This window comes from Ovis aries, chromosome 6, assembly GCF_016772045.2.
Source record: "Ovis aries strain OAR_USU_Benz2616 breed Rambouillet chromosome 6, ARS-UI_Ramb_v3.0, whole genome shotgun sequence".
Lineage (NCBI taxonomy): Eukaryota > Metazoa > Chordata > Mammalia > Artiodactyla > Bovidae > Ovis > Ovis aries.
The window spans coordinates 46878462-46905555 of NC_056059.1; the positions used below are offsets into that span (position 1 = coordinate 46878462).

At 37.8% G+C, this 27094-nt stretch overlaps 1 protein-coding gene and 1 non-coding gene across 3 annotated transcripts in view; one reads left to right on the forward strand and one right to left on the reverse strand.

Moving 5' to 3' along the window:
- STIM2 (stromal interaction molecule 2) overlaps positions 1 to 27094 on the forward strand; it is a 184083-nt gene that overhangs the window by 44230 nt on the left and 112759 nt on the right. For both annotated transcript variants that reach the window (XM_027970914.3, XM_027970915.3), the window contains exon 2: positions 23857 to 23987. In XM_027970914.3, the coding sequence (XP_027826715.1) occupies positions 23857 to 23987 (131 nt within the window). The remainder of the gene's footprint in view (positions 1 to 23856; positions 23988 to 27094) is intronic.
- TRNAL-UAA (transfer RNA leucine (anticodon UAA)) lies at positions 20809 to 20891 on the reverse strand. Its single transcript has one exon. It is a non-coding gene; the product is annotated as a tRNA-Leu (tRNA).

Genomic DNA, 27094 nt, shown 5'->3' on the forward strand with positions numbered 1-27094 from the left:
GAGTTAAGGAAGTTTCTGTTTTCTTTTTGTGTAAAAATTAGGGTTCCTTTTTTCTTGATTATTGTTAAAATTCAAAAATGAAAACAACTGGGCTTAGATTTTCTTTGTGGAAAAAGTTCCTAGGTAGTTTAGTTTTCAGTTCTTTGAAGACTGTAAGGTTAAAGTACTGTCTTTCTGTGGTGATAAGCTAGTAGTTAAAAGTGAAAAATTCCGTATTTTTATTTTAGGAGTTATTAGGCTTCCCTGATAGCTCAGCTGGCAAAGAATCCGCCTGCATTGCTGGAGACCTGGTTCAATTCTCAAGTCGGGAAGATCTGCTGGAGAAGGGACAGGCTACCCACTCCTGTATCCCTGGCTTCCCTTGTGGCTTAGCTGGTAAAGAATCTGCCTGCAGTGCAGAAAACTGGGGTTTGACCCCTGGGTTGGGAAGATCCCCTGGAGAAGGGAAAGGCTATGCACTCCAGTATTCTGGCCTGGAGAATTCAACGGACTGTATAGTCCATGGGGTCACAAAGAGTCAGATACGACTGAGCGTTTTTCACTTTCACTTTTTTATGTATATATGTATTTATTTAGCTTCCCTGGTGTGTCAGTGGTAGAGTCTGTCTGCAGTGCAGGAGTTGTGGGTTTGATCCCTGGGTTGGGAATATCCCCTGGAGAAGGAAATGTCAACCCGCTCCAGTATTCTTGCCTGGGATATCTCATGGACAGAGAAGCCTGGTGGTTTACACTCCAGTTATATATTTATTTAAATTGTGGTATAGATGATCTACAGTATATTAGTTTCAGGTGTTTGAAAGTGAAAGTGTTAGTTGCTCAGTTGTGTCCAACTGTTTGTGACCCCATAGACAGACTCCATCTGTACCCCACCAGATGTATAGCAAAGTGATTCAGTTACACACACACACACACACACAGAGCAGGTCTTTAATGGTTATCTATTTTATATGCAGTAGTGTGTATATGTTAATGTGTAACCCCTGCTTTATCTGTTCCCCCCTTTACCTTTTATAAATATGTTTGTTTACTTTGTCTCTGGGTCTAGTTCTGGTAAGTTTTTTTCATTTTTAAAGATTCTTTTTTTAGAGTCAACATTCTTTGATTAATGGTTTGAGATGAGCTATTTTGTCTCCATTTTTTGAGGTATTGCTTGCATGCTTTTTGTCTGTAAGTAACAGTTATATTAAAATTACATTAAAATTGGTTAGTATATTGTGCTTTAATACAGTATAGATTTGTGTTTTAAGCTTCTTAAATTTGTAAGCTTTCTAAATAATGAATCTTCAAGGAATCTTTAGAGGACTTTGAGCTAGATATCTAACTTAAGCTTCTTCCTCTGCTACTTACAGTCATTGAGTATATCTCTTACTTTTGGAGTTTCAGATTTCTCATTTGTAAAACAAATATCTACTAAAGAGGAAAAACTGAGAAGTGCTTTATAACCATACACTATTACATATATATATATGTATACATATATGAAAAGTTTAAAAGATCGTGGATATAGACAATATGTTCAAAGAGGGACCTGAGAAGGAAACCTTTTACTGAGGTATAGTTGATGCACAGTATTGTATGTTACAGGTGTGCCGCATAGTGATTCACAGTTCTTCAAGGTTACACTCCACTTACAGTTACTGTGAAATACTGGCTCTTTCCCCTGTGTTGTGCAATATATCCTTGTAGCTTATTTATTTAATGAATAATAGTTTGTATTGCTTAATCCCCTACCCCTGTCTTGGCCTTACCACCTTCTTCTTCCCACTGGTAAGTACTGTTTGTTCTTCATAACTGTGAATGTGTTTCTTTTTGTTATATTCACTAGTTTGTTGTATTTTAAAATTCTACACAGAAGTGGTATCATATAGTATTTGTCTTTCTCTGTATGACTTATTTAACTCAGCATAATACCCTCCAAGTCCATCCATTTCTCTCTTTTTTACAGCTGAGTATTATGCCATTTTGTATGTATATATATGGATGTGTGTATACACCCATACCGTATCTTCATTATCCTTTCATCTGTTGATGAACGCTTAAGTTACTTACATATCTTGAAAACTGTATAAATGCTCCTGTGAACATTGGGATGCATGTATTTTTTAAAATTAGTGTCCTGTTTTTTTTTCTTTGGATATATACACAATAATGGAATTGCTGGGTCGAATGGTAGTTCTATATTTAGTTTTTAGAGAAACTTCCATACTGTTTTCCACAGTAGCTGCTCCAGTTTACATTCCCACCAACAGTATGGGAGGGTTTCTTTTTCTCCACACCTTCACCAACATTTGTTATTCATGTTCTTTTTGATGACAGGCATTCTGACAGGTGTGTGGTGATATCTCATTATGATTTTAATTTGCATTCTCTGAGTTTTACTGGTGGTGAGCATCTTTTCATATGCCTTTTGGCCATTTGCATTTCTTCTTTAGAAAAATGTCCATTAGATTCTGCTCATTTTTCATTTGGGTTGTTTTATTTTTTTGTATTGAGTTGTGTGAGCTGTTTATACATTTTTAATATTAACTCCCTTATTGGTAATATCACTTGCAAATATTTTCTCCCTTTCAGCTGGTTGTCTTTTTGTTTTGTCAGTGGTTTTCCTTGCTGGGCAAAGGCTTTTAAGTTTAATTAGGTCTCATTTGATTATTTTGGTTTTATTTCTTTTCCTTTAGGAGACAGAACCAGAAATTATTGCTGTGATTTATGTCATAGAGTAGTCCATCTATGTTTTCTTCTGGTAGTTTTACGGTTTTGTCTTATAAGTAGGTCTTTAATCCATTTTGAGTTTATTTTTGTGTGTAGTGTTAGAAAATGTTCTAATTTCATTCTTTTACATGTAGCTGTCCAGTTTTCCCAGCACCATTTATTGGAGAGACTGTCTTTTATATGTCGTATATTCTTGACTCTGTGAGTTTATTTCTGGGCTCTCTGTTCTGTTTCAGTGATCTTCTATGTGTCTGTTTTTGTATTGGTACCATACTGTTTTGATTACTGTAGCTTTGTAGTATAATCTGAAGTCAGAGAGCAGGGTTTTTCCAGCTCTGGTCTTCTTTCTCAAGATTCTTTTGGCTATTTGGAGTCTTTTGTGTGTCCATATGGATTTTAAAAGTATTTGTTCTAGTTCTGTGAAAAATGCCCTTGATATTTTAGTAGAGATGGCATTGAATCTGTAGATTGCTTTGGATAATACCATCATTTTAACAACATTATTTCTTTCAGTCCATGAACATGGTATATTTTCCCTCCTGATTGTGTTGTCTTCATTTTCTTTCATCAGTGTCTTACAGTTTTCTGAGTATAAGTCTTTTACTTCTTGAAAGTGAAAGTGAAGTTGCTCAGCCATGTCTGACTCTCTGCAACCGCATGGACTGTAGCCTACCAGGCTCCTCTGTCCATGGGATTTTTCAGGCAAGAATAGTGGAGTGGGTTGCCAATTCCTTCTCCAGGAGATCTTCCCCACCAAGGGACTGAACCTGGGTCTCCTGCATTGTAGGCAGACGCTTTATGGTCTGAGCCACCAGGGAAGTCCTTTACCTCCTTAGGTAGCTTTATTCCTAGATAGTTTATTCTTTTTGATGGGTTTGTTTCCTTAATTTCTCTGATAGTAATTTGTTAGTGTTAAGAAATGTAACATTTCTGTATATTAACTTTGTACCTTGCAACTTTACTAAGTTCATTGATGAGCTCTAGTAGTTTTTTGGTGGTGTTTTTAGGATTTTCTGCTTACAGTATCATGTCATCTGCACACGGTGATGGTTGACTTCTTTCCTTCTAATTTGGATTCCTTTATTTATTTTTCTTTTCTGACCACTGCAGCTAAGACTTCCAGTATTATGTTGAGTAAAAGTCCAATATTATGTTGAATAAAAGTGGTGAAAGTAGGCATCCCTGTCTTATTCTAGATCTTAGAGGAAAATGCTTTCAGCTTTTCACCATGAGTATGTTGTTAGCTGTGTGTTTGTCATATATAGTCTTGATTATATTGAGACATGTTCCTTCCATGCCTGCTTTTTGAAAAGTTTTTTTTTTTTTAAATCATAAATGGATGTTGAATTTTGTTAGAAACTTTCTGTGTCTGTTGAGATGATTGTGTGGTTTTTTTTCTTACATTTGTTTATGTGGTGTATCACATTGATAATCTTCAGTTACTGAAAAATCTTGCATCTCTGGGATAAATCCCACTTGACAATGGTATGATCCTTCTAATGTATTGTTGGTTTCAGTTTGCTAGTATTTTGTTGAGGATTTTTGTATCTTTGTTCATTAGTGATATTGGTGTGTACTTTTCATTTTTGTGTGCCCTGTCTTTGTGTGATTTTGGTTAAAAAAGTAACCTTTGAGATCTGGTTGAATCCCTCCATTTTTTAGATAATAGAAGCTAGTAGAGGATGTATAGAGCTCTGTGCATGGCCTGGGCTTCCTGTTTCCCAAATTATTGGCTTTTCCTACTTTATCTTCCTTCAAATTAAATAGTGAGTACTTGAGAGAGACTGACTTCTTTAGGCACATAGATGACTGTATCATTCCTAAGAGGTCAGGTAGAAAAGTACACGTGATATTAGGGAGAAAAAGGAATGTTAAGACTTTAGTTTCTTAAGTTACAAGTAATTAAAACTGCTTCAGAGAAGTTATTGATCTTTTTTTTTTTCCACCACAGTTTAGACAAAGAGAACCTTGTTATACTTTTCAGGGATTAAAATTGATGTAATTCAGTAAGAAGTAAAGCTCTGTGTGGTTGCTGCATAACTTTGTACTTGAAATTCAGTTGAAATTTTACTTAAAAAACCATTGCTTCAGAATAATTTTAGTAAAATTTTACCTTGTGTTTAACATGACTTTCAAATCAATTGTGTTTATAAGAGATAGTTTCTTGCAATCTAATTTGTCTACCTGATTCTTTATTCTCACTAAATGTGCTTATGCTAAGTTGCTTTAGTCATGTCCAACTCTTTGCAACCCCACGGACTGTAGCCCACCAAGCTCCCCTATCCATAGGATTCTCTAGGCAAAAATACTGGAGTGGGTTGCCATGCCCTCCTCCAGGGGATCTTCCCAACCCAGGAATCCAACCTGTGTCTCTTACATTTCCTGCATTAGTAGGTGGGTTCTTTACCACTAGCTCCACCTGGAAAGCCCCTCACTAAATATAGTCTTGAAGAAAATTGTTTCCTTCAAATTTAACTTGAAACTGATAGTGGGAAGGGTTTGAGCTTTGAAGATTCCGTATATTGTGTCCTGTTTGTGGGCTTCCTTTGTGGCTTTATGGTAAAGAATCCGTCTGCCAGTGCAGGAGACCTGGATTCCATCTCTGGGTCGGGAACATCCCCTGGGGATGCAGTAATCCACTGCAGTATTTTTGGTGGGGAAATTCCGCGGACAGAGGAGCCTGGTGGGCTGTAGTCCACAGGGTTACAAAAGAGTTAGACACAACTTACCAACTAAACAACAACAACAGCATCCTGTTTGTGGGGGGCTTTTTCCTCCCTCTCTCTCACTGCTGCAGTAACTGAAGACCCCAGTAAGTGAAGACCTCTCCATTCCTCCAGCTTAACCTCCTCTTGCCCCATTGTGTGTGCATGCTAAGTTGCTTCAGTTGTGTCAGACTATTTGCAACCCTATGAACTGTAGCCCTGTAGCCAGGCTCCTCTGTCCATGGGCATTCTCCAAGCAAGAATACTGGATTGAGTTGCCATGCTCTCCTCCAGGGCATCTTCCTGACCCAGGGATCAAACTCACATCTCTTATGTCTCCTGCATTGGCAGGCAGGTTCTTTACCGCCAGCGCCACTTGGGAAACCCCTCTCCTTCATTAGTACAGCACGTATTTCAGTTGCTAATTATTATCTTCAGTTCCTGCTATCGGTTCTTGTTTGAGAATTTCCTCTTTCCTTCCTTTTTTACCCCTCCTTTCCCAGGAAGTTTATTACTTGTGAAATGATGAGGCACATGGGGACTTGTTAATGGGAGGAGCCCAGGTTTGCCAAGGCAACTTTAAAATCCCAAATGTCTTGTAGAAAATATGTGACCCATATTTTAAATGAATTACATGCTAGATTTGTTAATAGTTATTTTGAGTAAAAATTTTCTAGAAACTGAGGCTGTGTTGCTTTTGTATGAATAGAAATTTCTCTGAGGAGTTAGGTATAGTTGCTTAGTTGTGTCTGACTCTTTGCAACCCTGTGGATGGTAGCTTGCCAGGCTCCTGTGACCGTGGAATTCACCGGGCAAGAATACTGGAGTGGCTTGCCATTTTCTTCTCCAAGGGATCTTTTTGACCCAGGGATCGAACCCGAGTCTTCCACATTGCAGGCAGGTTCTTTACTGTCTGAGCCACCAGGAAAGCCCCTCAGGAGTTACTAAGGATTTATATAAAATTAATGGTAATTTTGTTTAAAGTAACTTTGATTTAAAGTTGAAGGTGGCATTTAACACAGCTTATGACTTCTTTGTTCTGAAAAACAAGACATTTTATTCAAATAAAACTCATTACATACATCTTGTCACAAAGGTAGTGCTTGTGCCTCCACAGAGAAGGTTTAGTTCCTTTATGTAATAAATGTGAGTTTCTTTTTAGGTTTTGTGAGTGTTATTAGCTGCACTGTAGTTCTTCAAGTTTACTAAAGTGAAGTATTGCTTTTTACTTGTATTTTTCAATGCTACCCACAAGAAGTCATGAGGATGAGTTGTTGTTGCTAAGTCACGTCAGTCGTGTCCGGCTCTGTGTGACCCCATAGACGGCAGCCCACCAGGCTCCCCTGTCCCTGGGATTCTCCAGGCAAGAACACTGGAGTGGGTTGCCATTTCCTTCTCCAATGCAAGAAAGTGAAAAGTGAAAGGGAAGTCGCTCAGTTGTGTCTGACTCTTAGCGACCCCATGGACTGCAGCCTTCCAGGCTCTCCGTCCATGGGATTTTCCAGGCAAGAGTACTGGAGTGGGATGCCATTGCCTTCTCCAATGAGGATGAATATTTTATGCTAATTTTGTAGCTAGGAAACTAAGAACCAGAGATGTTGAGTTTTGCTGAAGGTTACATGGTTACTGTGATAAAATTGAAATTACAGCTTACGTCTGATGCCAAAGTTGAAGGTATTATGATTATTTAGGAAATTTTGGCGTTGATAGGTAGACTACTACTTGTAATTATAATAGTTATGCATAAAAATGCTATAAGAGTGAAGAATAGGAAGTACCTGTTATGAAGTCAGGAAGCCTTTATAAAGGAACGTAATCACTAGTGAAGAGATTCTTCAGGGATCAGAATGTGTCTTGTATTTCGTATTGCGGAGATTGGGCTTTACTCTATGGGAGACTGGAACGTACTTAAGGATTTCAACAGGAGGGGAAGATGTGACCATCATCTCATCCTAAAGATGTGGTGACCGTAAAGAGAGATACCTTTGTAGCGTGGTGGTCCTGGACATAGGGAGACCATTACAGGAAGGCTGTGGGGCGAAGCATTGAGGTTCTCTCTGATGGCAGTGATGGAGAGCTAGAGAGGCTGGAACTGGATTTGTGCTTTTTTAAAAAAATTATTTTTTATTGAAAGATAATTGCTTTACAGATGAATTTGAACTTTTGATAGTCTGACGACATACAATTGTTGTTCACACTTATTCCACTCCCCCCCCTCACCCCCAGTGTCAAAAACAGAGGTAAAAGTTTGTGTTTAGAAAACTGACCCAGTTCTGCAATCTTCAGATTGCTAATTTGCAAAGAGCCTTGCTCTAAATTGTTAAGAATATAGCTACCTTTAGGATAGAAATCGTCTTTTTGTGACAAAGCTGTTTCTTTGGATGAAAGCTAAATTTATGCCTGGATTATGGTAATAGTGTAAATAAGACTTTTCAATATAGGATATACACAGTCATTTCAGGAAGCAAAGCTCATATTACTTAAAGTGATCAGTATTATTTTATGAATGGCTTCTTTATTCCCTTCTAGATCATTTCTTAGAAATATTTGATGGAGTTCTGTAGTCAGGAAGAATGCAGTAATTGTCCATCTTTTTGACATCATATCCTTCTAAGCCAGATTCTACTTATTTGATGCCACCCTGCATCTTGTCCTTTCTTCATATCCTGAAGTGCAAGGGACCTGTTGTAGTGTTCCAGTCTGACATGTGGTGGAGTTTTCTTAGGTTTTCTGTCAGAACAGTCTTCCTGTTGTTAACTGTGCCAAAAAAAAAAAAAAAAAAGGGTTTATATGAGCTTAGTTTTTAGTCTGTAATCATTCAGAAATTTAGTTTATTCATCTAGAAGTGTCTTTCTGTAAAATTATGAAGTACAGAGGAAAATGATTCACCGTTATCTTTATGCTTGATAATCAATAAAGTCTTTTATTTAATGGAGACTGCATACCATAGTGAAATTAAATGAAAGTCCTAGGAATCAATACAATTTATCTTTTAAATATTTTTGTAATCTGCCTCATTCTGTCTCACCTTATTAACATAACCTTAGTTTAGACCTTGTGGCTTGGGATAATAAAATAACTTGTCTCTCTGCCTCTAATCTGTTGTCCTTATATCCACGTATTGGAGCTACCTGAATATTCTATTTCAAACATAACTCTGACACCATTCCACCGGTGTCTCCATGAGTTTCTCATTGCTGTTGAGTTCACTAAACTTTTGAAGTTGTGGCGTAACTAGAGTGGTTTCTTGAATATTTAATTTCCATGAAGTCTTGCTATCTCTGACAGTTTTACACATCCCCCCCCCCAACATATTTGATTTTTTGTAAAATATTTTAATGTGTATGTTTCTTTTCAAGTTTTAAGTACTATTTATTTACTTACTTATTAGTAGTATTTATTAAAATACTTGATACAGGTTAATGTTAGTTGAGACAGGAGTATAAAATTATGAAAAGATAGAAAACAGGACCCATAACTGATAGTAAATAAGAAAGTGGCACAGATATCTGGCAACCATCTTCGTAGTTCCTAAAGGCCAGACTTAGCTGAGGATTGCCGACCCTGCTAAGAATAGTAAGAGACATTTTGAATGTTTGGAGAAAAATAAGGAAAGTAGCAGATTATTTCTGATCTTGTAATCATAATGGATGACAATAGAGAGTCAAACTCTTCACCACCCCGTTTGACTCTCTCTTTTGTTAGGAAAGAAATTTGATTGAAAATGGTAGATCCAAGTTATTTTGAGAGAATAGGATGAGAAAGGAACTGACTGTTCTCAGTGGCCAGGATATTTTCATTCTAGGGTCTAAAAACAACTTTAATAATCCTGTTGTCATGATCTCTGAGCAGTCTTAGAGACCAGGAATAGTATGTGAAGGCTGACAGGTTTTTTTTGAGGTATAATTGATGTATAATAAATGGTTTCTATTAAAAGTGTACAGTTGGCAAAGTGTTAGTATATGTATATATACTTTGCCACAGTTAGAATATGTATATAAATCTTTGCCACAGTCAAGATAATTTACATAGCCATCCCAAATTTCCTTTGCACTATGGAAGAGAAGACAGAAAAAGCAGTCCATGAGGAGGAGAATGACAATACTATGTTGTCCTGAAATCTGGAAAAAGAAGGGACTGATCAGCTGTGGCAGATACTTACTGATAGGCCAAGTAATATGAGAACTGAGAATTGACTACTGAATTTAATAATGTAGAGATCCCTGGTGATTTTGACCAGGACTATTTAGGTGAAGTGGTAAGAGGACAAACCTGACTGGGATGTATTTTAAAACAGTTTTTAAATTCAGTTTTTTAAAGGTTACTTTCTATTTTCACTTATTACAAAATATTAGCTGTGTTTCTTCTGTTGTACAGTATTGGGTTGGCCAAAAAGTTTGTTTGGGGTTTTCACTACATCTTATGGAAAATCCTGAATGAACTTATTGGCCAACTCAATACATCCTTGATCCTATCTTGACCTAGTAGTTTGAACCTCGTATTTCTCCACCCATATATTGCCCCTCTCCCCCAAGCACTAGTTTGCTTTCTGTATCTGTGAGTCTGCTTCCTTTTAATTTTTTGTTATATTCACTGGTTTTATTTTTTAGATACCCCACGTAAGTAGTATCTTACAGTATTTGTCTTTTTCTTTCTGACTTATTTCACTCAGTATAATACCCTTCAAGTGTATCCAAATTGCTGCAAAACTTCATTCTTTTTTATAGCTAAGTAGTATTCCATTGTATTTATATACCATATCGTTTGTTGGTGGACCCTCGGGTTGCTTCCATATATTGGCAATTGTAATGTTGCTTTGAACATTGAGTGTGTATATCTTTTTTTTAATAATTTTTATTTTTACTTTATTTTACTTTACAATACTGTATTGGTTTTGCCATACATTGACATGAATCCACCACGGGTGTACATGCGATCCCAAACATGAACCCCCCCCCCCCCCACCTCCCTCCCCACAACATCCCTCTGGGTCATCCCCGTGCACCAGCCCCAAGCATGCTGTATCCTGCATCGGACATAGACTGGTGATTCGATTCTTACATGATAGTATACATGTTTCAATGCCATTCTCCCAAATCATCCCACCCTCTCCCTCTCCCTCAGAGTCCAAAAGTCCGCTCCACACATCTGTGTCTCTTTTGCTGTCTCGTATACAGGGTCATCACTGCCATCTTTCTAAATTCCATATATATGTGTTAGTACACTGTATTGGTGTTTTTCTTTCTGGCTTACTTCACTCTGTATAATCGGCTCCAGTTTCATCCATCTCATCAGAACTGATTCAAATGTATATCTTTTTGAATTAATATTCTGATTTTTTTTTCTTTCTTGGGGAGATATATACCCAGGAGCAAAATTGCTGGGTCAAATGGTAGTTCTGGTTTTAATTTTTTTAGAAACCTCCCTACTGTTTTCCATACTGGCTGCACTGGTTTACATTCCCACCAGCTATGTATGAGGGTTCTTTTTTCTCCACATATTCTCCAATATTTGTTATTTGTGTTCTTATTGATGATAGCCATTCTGATAGGTATGAGGTGATAATCTCATTGTGTATTTGATTTGCATTTCTCTGATGATTTCTGATGGTGAACATTTTTTCATGTGCCTACCTGTTGGCCATCTACATTTCCTCTTTGAAAAAAATGTCTGTTTTCTTCTGTACATTTTTAAATTGAGTTTGTTTTTGATGTTGGGCAATATGAGCTTTTTATGTATGCCGGATAGTAATCCCTTACTGGTCATATCATTCGCAAATACTTTCTCCCATTTGGTAGATTGCCTTTTTGTTGAGGGTTTCCTTTGCCAGGCAAAGGCTTTTAAGTTTATTTAGGTCTCATTTGTTTATTTTTGCATTTGTTTCCTTTGCTTCATAGAGACAGATCCAAAAAAATGTTGCTGTGATATATGTCAAAGAGTGTTCCACCTATGTTTTCCTCTAGGAAAGTTTTGTAGTATCTGTATCTGGTCTTATGTTTTGGTCTTTAATCCATTTTGAGTATACTTTTGTATATGGGTTGGTGAATGTTCTGATTACTTTCTTTTAGATATAGCTGTCCAGTTTTGCTAGTATCACTTATTTGAGAGACTGTCTTCTCCATGGTATATTCTTGCTTCTTTTGTTGGAGATGAATTGACCATAAGTGTGTGGGTTTATTTCTGGACTCTCTGTTGTGTTTCATTGATCTGTATGTGTTTTTGTTCCAGTACCATATACTGTTTTGACTACTGTAGCTTTGTACTATAGTCTGAAGTCAGGAAACTTGACTCTTCCAGATCTGTTCTTTCTCAGATTTTTTTGGTTGGAGTGTATTTTAACAGAAAGGGAGGAGAGAAATTAGAGATGGTAAATTAACAATGTTTTCAAGGAGATTTTCTGAAAGAGTAGTGAAGTGAAATTAAAAGTATTTTGCTTTTTTTTGTTTTTTTAAGAATGAGAGTAAAGGATGTTTATATTCTGATGCTAGTGATCTGCTGAGAACAAAATGTTAAAATGTTAAGGATGAATACTTGGAGTAGTGCTATTGAGGAGTTCAGTGGGGTGAGATTTAGTTCACAAGGGTAGAGATTAACATTATATAGAAAGTTGGATAATTCATCTGTGTCAGTAGGTCAGAGGCACAGTATGAGGAGCAGACACTGGGAGGTTGATTGGTCATGAGAGTTTATGGAAAAACTCTTTTAATTGCTTCATTACAAAGTTTTTTTTTAGTGAAGCATGAGAAGCAGAGTCATTGCCATGAATAAGGATGAGGATAAGACATTAAGGGTTGAGGATCAGGAAGGTGTGAAATAGACTGGGAGAGTGAACAGACCAGATAGTTACAGTATGGTTACCTGGCAACATTAGGGTGCCATTGAAGTCTGTGGTTATGAATTTCAGGCATCATGATCAGCCTTGTTCAGATGCATGGGTATAGAGGTACAGTAGGTGGAGAGTTAGATTTTTATCAAGGTTGTGGCCTGGCTCACCAAGTGAGATAACAGAGAAGGAGGTGAGAGTGTTTACAGAGGGGTGGTTGTGGTGGGTGGCCATGGATTTAGCTATAACAGGAGGCGAGAGAAGACATGAAAGATGAGGGACAGTAATCCATGCAAGAGATGGTGACCCTGAGTAGGGCAGAGTCTACATAATGTGTCAGAGGGAGAACCAGCAGGTTTCTTGAGGTCAGATGTGATGTGTATGAGTGTTGTCAAGAATGACTTCAGAGTTTTCGACCCTTAGCACTTGTAAGAGTGAAGTTGCTGTCTGCTAAAGTGCTCAGTTTGTTATCACATTTGGTGTTTTGGTCATACTTTGTTGATATGATTGTTCCATATAAAAGAGAAAGTTTTCTGGTGTAATTAAAAGTTAGGAAAATACAAATATAAGCCAGCCTAACCCATGACCACTCATTCACTTTCTGAATTGATTCACTCATTCAGTATGTGCTTACTGAGTGCTTGTTATGTTTCAGGTGATGAGAATATTGCACAAAATATTCTTTTTGGGTATTTTTAAAACTGAGAAGTCTTTTTCTTCTGACAGATTGTGGGATATAGGGAAAAATTAAGTTCTTTGGATTTGGACAGATCTAGGTTGAATTTCAGCAAAATGATTAAAACTTTTGACCCAGGAGTAAATTATTTTACATATGAGAGACTTGGCTAATTCATCGTGAGAAGCTCTAGTATGTTTCCAACTTGGTAGGGTTGTTGAGAGAAGTAGAATTAGCCAAGCAAAACAACTGGCAGTAAGTTATCCAACAAACTCTCTATTCCTTCTTTATCTTCTCTTTTTATATTTTAGGGTGTATTTGGTTTTGGGATCAGGCAAAAGATATTCAGAGTTAAGTCTAATTAAAAACTAATGTTTTTGCTATCTGTTAAGGTAATAGCAGTTTAGTAGGAAGAGTACACTAGATTGCAAGAGCCTTGGCATTGAATTCCTGCTGTGCTGTTTACTTTCAACGGGCACTTTACCTTTCTGGATAATAATAAAAGCTATCTAGTGAGTGTTGTTTGTGGACTTCTAAGTATGTGCCAACGCTGTGTTAGGTGTTTTATACATAGATATCTCATTTAATCCTAACAACAACCTTGTAAATATACTGTTATTCCCATTTTATAGATGAAATAGTTAAGGCAAAGAAGTTAAATAACTTTCCTGAGGTTGTATAATAAGTGGCAGAATGAGAATGAATTGAAAGTTCTTTTTTCCCCTATAGAATGCTCAACCTTTCTCATCAGTAAAATTGGGATACTGTTTTTATTTTCTTATTGTTGTTGGTTTCTTGTGCTGAGAAAGAAGTGAAACAGTGTCATGCTCTTAGATCAGTGCCTGGCAGTACCAGTAATGTTCTTTATTTCCCGAAGTGTTAATATAGGTAGAATGGTTTTAATAGTCTTTGTTTTCTACTTGTTTTGCTCATAGCTTTTAAAAAAAATTGTAAAATATATATAACATCAAATTTATCACTTTAACCATTTTAAGAATATGAATTAGTGGCATAAAGTACATGCACAATGTTCTGGTTGTAATTTTGAATTACCATTTTCTTCCCTCCAAACGAAAATAAGCAAAGCTATTCCGTTGCTCTGTGCACATAATATTGCTAATCATCATTAGTGTTCATAGCATCCTGGGAAACCAGGAGTCAGTAAATAAGTGTATACGTGCACCTGTTTACTTCTGTTTTTTCCACCTAGTCAGCAGTATTTTCCTGCATATGACAGATACAACAATGTCATGCACAGATATAGTGCTTTCTATGAGGTTATAAGATAAAATACAATTGGAAGAATTAGGCATCTGTCAGTGAATCTAGAGATAAATACACCTGCATAAATAGTCCTGTTCATTTATTAATATTTATTAATATTAATATTTAAAAGTCGATTATTAAAATCAAAGGAACATATTGGTTAACCATGAATATAAGTGTAGATATTTTTGGGTTGAGGAATGTTTGATAAATGAATTGCATTTTGAGAGTTTTGAGGCAGAGGGGATTACCTTCTGTCTCCTACCTTTGAGAAGATTAGTGGGAACTTCTTGAGGTGACAAGGACAGCATGTTTTGTGTGGGTGGGAGATGGTAAGTTGAAAGATGTCCCTGGAAAGTGAAAAGGGACCTAAGTAACTGAGTTTGTATCCAATAGTCTGTTTAAAACATTTGGAAGGTATTTTTGGATTTAGCAGTTTTTAAGGGAAATTTTTAGCTAACAGATTGGGGAAAGTTTTTTCTCTTTACAAGAGTCAGACTACTTCTTTGTCAGCAAAGTCAGTCATTCACAGCTCCAGTCATCAGTCAGAAGAGATTTCAAAGAACAGGCCCTTTATTTTCTGTTCAGTATAACACTTAAGCCATAATTTGATAATATCAGTGGATATTTCTTAAAAAATAAATTAATCCTCCTATATGGCAGGTTTTTGTGATATGCTTGACACTGGGAAAATAAGGGAAAATAGGCTCTTCCTTAAAGAGGATATCAAAAAAGAAAGAAGGCATTATTCACTTTCTTTTTGAATTTGAATCAGATTGTTGGTTTTTTGGAAAATGACACCGAATGGTAACCTCTAAAGATTTTAGAGAAAATATCTCAAAATACTCTGATTGAAGTATTTGATTTGATAAGTGGCTTGAACCATTAATGAAAGTACTAAGTATGAACAATATTTGTTTAAAATTTTTCTCTCAGTGGTAATAATTAAGAAAATCCTAATCATGAGACTCATAAATAGTCGCCAGTGTGGTAAGTCAAGTTCTTGGCAATATATGATGTTACACATTGTTAATGGGCTTCAGTCATTGGTTTGTGATTAAAAGTCAGCTGGCTCTCCTTCTTAGTTGTTATGAAATTGCGGACCTTCAAGGTTTTGTAGGAGGGAAACTAGCTTTAAAGACTGGATTTGCTTTTTCAGGTTCATTTATTTCTTAAGTTCTTATTTTTCTTACATTTCTGAACTGTATCCCTACCTGTATCAATTGGCTGGGACAAAAAAATAAAGAATATGGCATAAATATTGGTCTCTAGTAAAGGCTTAATGCAATCACTTTTGATGCATTTTGTAACTATGTTGTTTGGTTACACTCAGCCAAATAGAAGTGTACGTTTGTTTTACCTAGACTTGTAGTTCAGAAGTGTGGGTCATAGTTGCCTCCCTTCTCTGACTGCATTTCACTTGTCACTTCAGTCTGACCTTTTCCATCTGACCGACTGCTGGGATTGTGGTTTATGTTCTGTTACTTCCTGCCTGCAGTTGGAATAGGCTTTCAGTGGCGACAAGCATGTTAACTGAGACTGTAGTTTTCCTCTGTAGATTAAAATGAAACTGACTATGTAGGAAAGCATTTTTTTAAACTTGAAAGCACTACACAAAATATAAATTGTGACTTATCTGTGTTATAGTTACCAACAAGTCACAGTTCAGCTCAGTCGCTCAGTCGTGTCCGACTCTTTGTGACCCCGTGGACTGCGGTACTCCCTGTGCATCACCGGAGTTTACTCAAACTCCTGTCCATTGAGTTGGTGATGCCATCCAGCTGCCTCATCCTCTGTAGTCCCCTTCTCCTCCCACCTTCAATCTTTCCCAGCTACTTAAAACTTTATCAGTAGTTTCTTGAATATTCTGTTTTTTAAAAATTTATTTAATTCTCGGTTCCTTGTCATTCACTGACTAATAGCCCCAGGCCACCAGATTCACATCCTCCTGCTTCTCCGCTTGCTAGTGTTTCCTTCCTCCTCCTAGGGAGGAGTGTTATCTAGCAGAGGACAGTTGCTTGTAATGTGGGACTGACCTCCCTGCCCCACCCTTGTGAAGGCCAGGGGCAGCATCTGGGGAGAGGTGAACAGGGAGGAGCACTGAGTAATACTCTCTGCTGAGAGCCAGTCTGCCAGCAGACTGCTCTTTGTGGGTCCCAGATCTTATCTTACTTCCTCTTTGGGTTTGCTGTTTTCTCTTTTTTTAAAACCCTGCTTATTAAAATGCAATTTCTTTTGCATAATACTACCCAAAATGCAATTGCTTGCATATAAAAATCAGTCAGGCATAATTATTTATTAGGAGTGCTGATCCCCTGGAGGAAGGCATGGCAACCTACTCCAGTATTCTTGCTTGAAGAATTCCATGGACAGAGGAGTCTGGTGGGCTACAGTCCATAGGATCACAAAGAGTCAGACACAACTGAAGCAACTGAGCATGCACACACTGTATAATAATATATATATATATCGTAACATATATAATAATAGTAATGTATAGTAATCAACAAAATAGGCTTCTCTGGTGGCTCAGTGCTAAGGAGTTTGCCTGCCAGTGCAGGGGATGTGGGTTTGATCCCTAAGTTGGGAAGATCCCCTGGAGAAGGAAACGGCAACCCTCTCCAGATTTCTTGCCTGGGAGATCCATGGACAGAGGAGCCTGGTGGGCTATAATCCATGGGGTCTCAAAGGGTTGGACATGACTGGGTGACTAAAACAACAGTCATAAAAACAGGCTTAGGCCTTGCCTTCATGAAATTTTATCTTTACTGTTCGAGTTTTAGAGCCTTGAATCTTAAATATTTTAAAGTTCTCCTTCCATTACTTTTTTTTATAACGTGTTATATATTTTGTTTGTATATTAAGTATTTATACAGCTGTCTTTGACAGTGGATAGATAAGATTTCATACTTCAGGCTCTTGGAAGCTACTGAATAGTTTTCATGAGAGGAGGAGTAATATTAATAAATTTCAACTAACTGCTTAGACTACAGTCAGTGTCGTAAAGAGGTAAGGGATTTTTATTGTCAGTTTCTGCATCTTAGTTTTCTAATCAGCCAAGTAACTTTGTGAAAAGTTTTTCTCTTCCAAACATTTGTATTGGAAACCAGTTAGGTAAGTAATTCAGTGAACACATTTTTTGAGTGCTTACTATGTGCCAGGCCCTGTTCTAGGCACTCAAGGGAGAGCAGTGCCTAAAATCTCATGATTGCATTATAGTGGAGGAGTTGACAGTAAGAAAATAAATGCATAATATGTGCACTGTGATTAAGTGCTGTGAAGAAAAACATAGCAAATAGAAAAGGCGAGGACTATTTTAGATGAGGAAAGAAGATGACCTCTTAGGAGAAACATTTGTGCTGGAATGAAAAGAGTTACCAGCAATGGGTGTACTTGGGAAAAAGAGCTTTGCAGGTTGGGGAAACTGCAAATAGGGGGTTTCAGTTAGTAATCTATTAGTATTTTTTCTCCTTTTTGGCACTTTATAGTAATCTGTAGATCCCTCCATAATCTGGCCTTCATTGATACTGTCAGTTTTGTTTCTTAATTATCTTGTCAAGTGGTAATAATAGTGCCTATTTTATAGGCAAAGTGAAATGTATAATATATAACATATAGATTTATGTGATGTGTAATAGACACTCCATAATTGATAGCTGTTGTCATCATTAGTTTGTTAGTGTAACTATTAGCAGCTTATGTTCTTGCCTATTGATGTCTTCCTAGAGAACACTTGCTCAGCTTTCAAGATTCAGTGTGAATATCATTTTCTTCTCAAATCTGTTTCTTGCTGAGCAGGCCTACTCTCTCTAAGTTTTGCTGCCATTATATATTCATTACGTGTCTGTCATTGCATTTGCCATGTTTAACTTTGTTTTTACCCTTTATGTCTCTGGCTTCTAACCTGAAGCCTGGCATTTATATATTTTTCCAGGTAAATAACTTAAATTCAGAAGTTTATTTGGCTTCTGATATTTATATATGTTTAAGCTTTCAGTTCTTCCCTGGTGGCTCAAACGGTAAAGAATCTACCTGCAATGTGAGAGACCTGGGTTCGATCTCTGGGTCAGACATATCCTCTGGAGAATGGAATGGCAACCAACTCCAGTGTTCTTGCCTGGAGAGTTCTATGGACAGAGGAGCCTGGCAGGCCACAGTCCATGGGATAGCAGAGTCAGACATGACTGACCTGTGCTTCTTCCAGCCCAGCATTTGTCATGATGTAGTCTACATATAAGTTAAATAAGCAGGGTGGACAATATACAGCCTGACGTACTCCTTTTCCTATTTGGAACTAGTGTGTTGTTCCATGTCCAGTTCTAACTGTTGCTTCCTGATCTGCGTACAGGTTTCTCAAGAGGCAGGTCAGGTGGTCTGGTATTCCCATCTCTTTCAGAATTTTCCACAGTTTATTGTGATTCACAAGCCTTTACCTCACAGTCAAAGGCTTTGGCATAGTCAGTTAAGCAGAAATAGATGTTTTTCTGGCACAGGTAATGGAGTTCAGAATTTACAACTCATCTAAGTTAGAATTCAAAGGCCTTAAGACACGGTACCAAATGGAAACAGAATTTCGTGTGGAAAAATGGATCACTCTTGCCGTATCCTCAGCTCCTGTCTTTCCTTCTGCTGTTCCCATCATGGCAAAACACCAAACCTTAGAGCAGTCTTCGTCACTTACCTTCCCATCCTTGGGAGCATGGGCTGTTGAGTGCTGCCAGGATTCCGGCAGCACTTCCTGGTGATTGTGCCTCCCAGTCTTGTCTCCATTTGTCTTCCACTGTCACCAGATTGATCTCTCTATATGAATCTGATTTTGTTGGTCTTCTCATTGAAATCCCTAACGGGCTTCTCATAGTTTTCAGGGTAAAAAATCCAAATTCCTTAGTATGGAGAAACTACTTTTAAAGTTTTTATCCCTTCTTCAGTCAGTTCAGTTGCTCAGTCGTCCGACTCTTTGCGACCCCATGAATCGCAGCACGCCAGGCCTCCCTGTCCATCACCAACTCCCGGAGTTCACCCAGACTCACGTCCATCGAGTCAGTGATGCCATCCAGCCATCTCATCCTCCGTCGTCCCCTTCTCCTCCTGCCCCCAATCCCTCCGAGCATCAGAGTCTTTTCCAGTGAGTCAACTCTTTGCATGAGGTGGCCAAAGTACTGGAGCTTCAGCTTTAGCATCATTCCTTCCAAAGAAATCCCAGGGCTGATCTCCTTCAGAATGGACTGGTTGGACCTCCTTGCAGTCCGAGGGACTCTCAAGAGTCTTCTCCAACACCACAGTTCAAAACACCACAGTTCAAAAGCATCAGTTCTTTGGTGCTCAGCCTTCTTCACAGTCCAACTCTCACATCCATACAGGACCACTGGAAAAACCATACCTTTGACTAGACGGACCTTAGTCAGCAAAGTAATGTCTCTGCTTTTGAATATACTATCTAGGTTGGTCATAACTTTCCTTCCAAGGAGTAAGTGTCTTTTAATTTCATGGCTGCAGTCACCATCTGCAGTGATTTTGGAGCCCCCCAAAATAAAGTCTGACACTGTTTCCACTGTTTCCCCATCTATTTCCCATGAAGTAATGGGACCAGATGCCATGATCTTCATTTTCTGAATGTTGAGCTTGAAGCCAACTTTTTCACTCTCCACTTTCACTTTCGTCAAGAGGCTTTTTAGTTCCTCTTCACTTTCTGCCATAAGGGTGGTGTCATCTGCATATCAGAGGTAATTGATATTTCTCCCGGCAATCTTGACTCCAGCTTGTGTTTCTTCCAGCCCAGTGTTTCTCATGATGTACTCTGCATTTAAGTTAAATAAGCAGGGTGACAATATACAGCCTTGACGTACTCCTTTTCCTATTTGAAACCAGTCTGTTGTTTTTGATCTCTTGTTTATTGATTTTTTTCGTCTGAATATAATTTGTGCCAGCCATATCAACCAGTTGCATTTCTCTGAGTGTTTTGTGTTCTTTTCATGCCACTGAATGTATGATGCATGCCTTTCTCTCCTTCCCAAGGTCATCAGTACAGTTCTTTAAAACTCCCCATGTTTACCTCTAGAAAAGTTCCGCCTCTTCTTTCCCTGTCTGGATTAGGTGCTGTCCTTCCATGCTCTCACAGCACTCCACAATTAATGTTCTCAGTGCCAACAGCATGCCCTTTTCCTCCCTAGCCTGTGGGCTTTTTCAAGTACAGGATTCTCTTATTATCTCTTTAATTTCTAATGCTGACCAGTGGTTTGCACAGTATAGAAGACTAGAACTTTGTGATTTAGTTAATGTATGAAGTAGCAGAATTTACAGAAGTCCAGAATGTGTCCAGCTAAGTTGTGGGTATTACGAGCATGTGAGAAATGGAAGAACATGCCCCCTGCCCTTTTCATAAGCTTAGTCATATGGACAAAATCACTTTAAGCAATTAGAGGTTAAAGTGAAAGTCGCTCAGTTGTGTCCGACTCTTTGTGACCTCATTGACTGTACAGTCCATGGAATTCTCCAGGTCAGAATACTGGAGTGCGGCTTTCCCTTCTCCAGGGGATCTTCCCAACTCAGGGATCAAACCCAGATCTCTCGCATTGCAGGCGGATTCTTTACTAGGTGAGCCACAAGGGAAGCCAAAGCAGGACTTGTTGTACCAGAAGTGGGGTTCGAACCCATGAAGATATAAATCCATTGGCTCTTAAGTCCAATGCCTTAACCACTCAGCTATTCTGGTACAACATTAAAGAATGATTTGAGAATAAAGATATGGTTGAGAATTTCAAATTCCTTGGCATTTCATTATCGGCTCTTTGTTCTGTTTTTCCTTAATATTTACCACTCCTAACATGCTATTCCGGAGAAGGCACTGGCGACCAAATTCAGTACTCTTGCCTGGAAAATCCCATGGACGGAGGAGCCTGGTAGGCTGCAGTCCCTGGGGTCACTGAGTCGGACATGATTGAGCGACTTCACTTTTCACTTTCATGCATTGGAGAAGGAAACGGCACCTCACTCCAGTGTTCTTGCCTGGAGAATCTCAGGGATGGGGGAGCCTGGTGGGCTGCCGTCTATGGGGTCGCACAGAGTTGGTCACGACTGACGCAACTTAGCAGCAGCAACATGCTATTCATTTTGCTTATTTATTTTGTTGTGCTCATGTCCTCCACTAGAATGTAAATTTTAAGAGAAATTTTTCTGTTGTTCACTGCTATTTCCAATGCCGGACACATGGTAGTGCTCAGTAGGTATTTGTTGAATGGATTGAATGGCGTTCAGAGAAAGAAGTACTCAGAAGTTGGTTTTTATAAAATACGTCATGAAGAAGTTACATTTAGAGGTAGATTCTGAAAGATAATATTTTATTTAAGTTAAAAAAATACAATTTTGTTTACATATGAGTTTTTTTCCAGATTGTAGGACTTCCTCTTTTCTCTGCTTTTTAACATTTTTACTGTCCTCACTGTTGGCTTTGCTTAGTTTTAACAACAAAGCCTATTTAATCAGAGTGAGTGATGCTGACCCTTTCCTTATGTGCTAGTTATAATAAACTTTCACTTCATACGCTTATTTGCAAAATAAAATACGTATAAAAATATGTCTTTGAGAGGCAGTAACACATTATACACATAATCTTCTTTATGCCATATGTTGTTGTGATACCTGAGAGCTTATATTTTATTTTGCATCCTTTCAGGAAAAGTTGTGGGCATCTCAGAGTTCTGGATGTTTTGTGAATTAGGGATTATACTTGACCATTATTTTTATAAGTTCTTAGATTTTTAGCAAATGTTAATCAGAGTTTTAAATATTTACACATTTATGTCACATAACATAATTTCATTTTTTTATTTTTATAGGCTTTTCTGTTTCCTTCCCTTTCAAGACTAAAGGAATGAAAATAAGTTTTGATTTAAAACTATTAAAAATGAATGTTAAATTGCCAAAATGGTCTGTAAGTAGAACATGTAGGTAATGAGGCTTAAATTGTTTTGTTTTGTTTTTAAAGGAAGTTATTAGTTGATCTCCACAACTGACTTCTTTTCTTATTTTTTTCCCCTCAGTGCAGAATTAGATACTCTTAGGTGGGCTGCCGTCTGTGTGATCGCACAGAGTCGGACACGACTGAAGCGACTTAGCAGCAGCAGCAGGTCATTATAACTGCAGTAGAGCTTAGTAAATATCTAGTCTGCTTGCTTTATTTTGGAGGAGATGTAACTAAGACATAAGGACAAGTGATTTGTGCACAGTCAGTTAGTTTGAAATAAGACCAGATGATAAACTAGGTTTTAAACTATTGTTATAACCATTTTACACTGTTGCTGTTGTTCAGTCACCAAGTCATGCCTGACTTTCTGCAAGCTCATGGACTGCAGCACACCAGGCTCTCCTTTCCTTCACTGTCTCCCAGAGTTTGCTCGGATTCATGTCCATTGAGTCAGTGATGCTGTCTAACCATCTTATCTTCTGCCACCCCTTTCTCCTTTTGCCTTAAATCTTTCCCATCTTCTGGGTCTTTTCCGGTGAGTCAGCTCTTCACATAAAGTGGCCAGTATTGGAGCTTCAGTTTCAGCAAGAGTCCTTCCAGTGCATTCAGGGTCGATTTCTTTTAGGAGTGACTGACTGGTTTGATCTCCCTGCAGTCCAAGAGATTCTCAGGAGTGTTCTCCAGCACCACAATTCAAAAGCATCAGTTTTTTGGTTCTCAGCCTTCTTTATGGTCCAACTCTCACATCCTTTCATGACTACTGGAAAAACCACAGCTTTGATTTTAAACTTTAAGACCACACTGTTTGTGGAAATACATGTGAATTTGATGATATTGTAAAAGGATGTTATTTTACTACTTTAGTGACTTGGTATAAATCAGTTCTTGGAATTTGTCAGTCTACCAGTCAGCCATATTGAGTACGAGTGAAGTTTTGACAGTACTTTTCCATTTTGATGTATAGGCTGTTTATTATTTGAGGTCAGCAAGAGGTAGTTTTTATTAATCTCATTTTAAGTCATGAAAAATGACTTATTCTCTCTAAATTGTTATTTTTTGACAATCTACATGTGAGGATTCACTTATTTCCATACAAAATTATTTAGGCAGTAAATGTATGTTAAGAAAAATATGAAGAACAAGGTTTTTAAAAATTTAGTTTTTCCTTGTTGAATCTAAGAAGTTACACATTTAGAGAATCATGTGATGGATTCTTAGACTCTGTTAGAAAAATAATAAAGACATTTCTAAGGATCATGTCAATGTTCTGCATTTCTTTTTCTTGTATTCTTTGTGATGTTGCCCTAAGGACTTACATTTTAAACTGGACTATATAAAGAAACCTCTTGTGCTCTGTGATTTTTTTTTTTTAGTTTTTAAGGAGGGAGTTTATCTGTTTTTTTTGGGGGGGGGGTAATTTACAAATCATGAGTTGGATAAGAAGATGATTGAAGATGTGGAAGAATGTGGACAATTTGAATTTAGTATTGGTTGTAGTTTGATATCAGTTAAGTTGGATTATTTATTTTTAGTCAGTATGTTCATATACTGTACTTTTGATGTGAAGAATACCTTACTAGATAGAATTCTTAAAGCATCTTAGTTTGACTTAGTCTGAAATTTAATTTGTTGGTTTTGTTTGAAATTCAACTCTCTTGACTATAGCCTGTGTTTTGGGGTGGCAGGTTAGTAATTGCCCTTTGTTTTATTTCAGATCCATGCCTGTCACTGAGTCCACCATGCTTCACAGAAGAAGATAGATTTAGTCTGGAAGCTCTTCAAACAATACATAAACAAATGGATGATGACAAAGATGGTGGAATCGAAGTAGATGAAAGTGATGAAGTAGGTGGAGACCCTTTTTCACTGATACTCTCTTGTAACAGTGTGACCAAGTTTATAGTCTTGAATTTTCCCATTATTCCTTATATGACTCAACTCCATTTTCCTCGTCTTTAGTTTTTTTTTTTATGTTTTAATTTTACTCTATGTATTTAGCATGATTTTTTCTTTTTTTCATGCATATATGTCTTCCCAGTTTTATAAGAATCCTTGGCTTCATGTACTTGCGTTTCTCAAACATATATTCTGTTCTGTGTCACCTATTTCTGTTTTATAAACCACCACCACATTTCGTCATCTAAAACAACAACAATTTGTTATTTGTCCTGGTTCTCTGGGTTGATCGGGCTTTGCTGGGTACATTTTGTGTTCCCACAGTTATGGCCCAGGATCACGGTGGCAGTTGTATTCAGTTGTGATCTCTTGTGGGCTGAAATATCTCAGATGACTTCTTCCCCTTCAGTCTCTCCATTTGGCAATTACTAACCTGTCATCATTCAGGGGGCTAGCTCAAACTTCCTCATAACATGACAACTGGCCTTCCAGGTGGCAGTGTTCCAAGAAAACAAGTTCCCGTGTGAAAGTGCTTATCATACCCCTGCTTGCCAATACCTGTTAATATCAAATTTTAAAACAAGTTAATTGGCTGAATTCAGAGTGTGTGTGGGATAGGATTATATGAAAATATGAATGCCAGTATATGTGGTTTATTGGGGGTCACCGGTGTCATAGTTGCCTGTAACCACTGTACAAATAAATAATGCTTTTTTTAAAAGGATTCTCACCTTACCCCTGGTCTGGTGTCCCTTTTAGTTTTCTTTGTAGAAATTGTGTTCTTTATTTGATTATGGTCTCATTCTTACCAAATTTCCTGGTCATCTTTTAGGTTTGTTCAACCTTTTTGTTGTATCTGTCACTGTTGACACTGTTTCTCTTTTAGTTTATATAATACTAAATTACATTTTTTTCTACATTATCTTATGTTGTGTAACAGTGACATCGTCTCATCACACTGTTGTCTAATCACATTGTTATGTAACAGTAGCATTCTCTAAAGATCCATTTTTGACCTGCTGTATCCCTGGTGGTTAAATGGTAAAGAATATGGTCTCCCACCAGTATGGGAGACCTAGTTTCGATCCCTGGGTCAGGAAGATCCCCTGGAGAAGGAAATGGCAACCCACTCCAATGTTCTTGCCTGGAGAATTCAATTCACAGAGGAGCCTGGAGGGCTACAGTCCATGGGGTTGCAAAGAGTTGGATACGACTGAGCGACTAACGCTTTCAATACCTTCATAAAACATTTACCTTGAAACTCCTCATCTGTTTTTAGGTTACTCTTATTTCCTTCATCTCTAAGTCAGTCCAGATTCTGACCTACATGTATGGCTTTCTGCCTGATGTCTTTTGAGGACTCTTGTTTTCAGCTTAGTTTATCTAAAACAAAATCTCAGATCCTCTCTTTGAAATCCTCAATAGGTACTTGTGGACCTATTTCTCCTTTTTTTTTTTTTTTTTTCATTTGTTTCTTTTTTTTTTTTTTTAATCTTTAATTCTTGCATGTGTTCCCAAACATGAACCCTCCTCCCACCTCCCTCCCCATAACATCTCTCTGGGTCATCCCCATGCACCAGCCCCAAGCATGCTGTATCCTGCGTCAGACATAGACTGGCAATTCAATTCTTACATGATAGTATACATGTTAGAATGCCATTCTCCCGAATCATCCCACCCTCTCCCTCTCCCTCTGAGTCCAAAAGTTCGTTATACACAGCTGTGTCTTTTTTCCTGTCTTGCATACAGGGTCGTCATTGCCATCTTTCTAAATTCCATATATATGTGTTAGTATACTGTATTGGTGTTTTTCTTTCTGGCTTACTTCACTCTGTATAATCGGCTCCAGTTTCATCCATCTCATCAGAACTGATTCAAATGAATTCTTTTTAATGGCTGAATAATACTCCATTGTGTATATGTACCACAGCTTTCTTATCCATTCATCTGCTGATGGACATCTAGGTTGTTTCCATGTCCTGGCTATTATAAACAGTGCTGCGATGAACATTGGGGTACATGTGTCTCTTTCAATTCTGGTTTCCTCGGTGTGTATGCCCAGCAGTGGGATTGCTGGGTCATAAGGTAGTTCTATTTGCAATTTTTTAAAGAATCTCCACACTGTTCTCCATAGTGGCTGTACTAGTTTGCATTCCCACCAACAGTGTAGGAGGGTTCCCTTTTCTCCACACCCTCTCCAGCATTTATTGCTTGCAGATTTTTGGATCGCAGCCATTCTGACTGGTGTGAAGTGGTACCTCATTGTGGTTTTGAATTGCATTTCTCTGATAATGAGTGATGTTGAGCATCTTTTCATGTGTTTGTTAGCCATCCATATGTCTTCTTTGGAGAAATGTCTATTTAGTTCTTTGGCCCATTTTTTGATTGGGTCGTTTATTTTCTGGAATTGAGCTGCATAAGTTGCTTGTATACTTTTGAGATTAGTTGTTTGTCAGTTGCTTCATTTGCTATTATTTTCTCCCCATTCAGAAGGCTGTCTTTTCACCTTGCTTATAGTTTCCTTTGTTGTGCAGAAGCTTTTAATTTTAATTAGATCCCATTTGTTTATTTTTGCTTTTATTTCCAGTATTCTGGGAGGTGGATCATAGAGGATCCTGCTGTGATTTATGTCTGAGACTGTTTTGCCTATGTTCTCCTCTAGGAGTTTTATAGTTTCTGGTCTTACATTTAGATCTTTAATCCATTTTGAATTTATTTTTGTGTGTGGTGTTAGGAAGTGATCTAGTTTCATTCTTTTACAAGTGGTTGACCAGTTTTCCCAGCACCACTTGTTAAAGAGATTGTCTTTACTCCATTGTATATTCTTGCCTCCTTTGTCAAAGATAAGGTGTCCATATGTGTGTGGATTTATCTCTGGGCTTTCTATTTTGTTCCATTGATCTATATGTCTGTCTGTCTTTGTGCCAGTACCATACTGTTTTGATGATTGTGGCTTTGTAGTAGAGCCTGAAGTCAGGTAAGTTGATTCCTCCAGTTCCATTCTTCTTTCTCAAAATTGCTTTGGCAATTCGAGGTTTTTGTATTTCCATACAAAT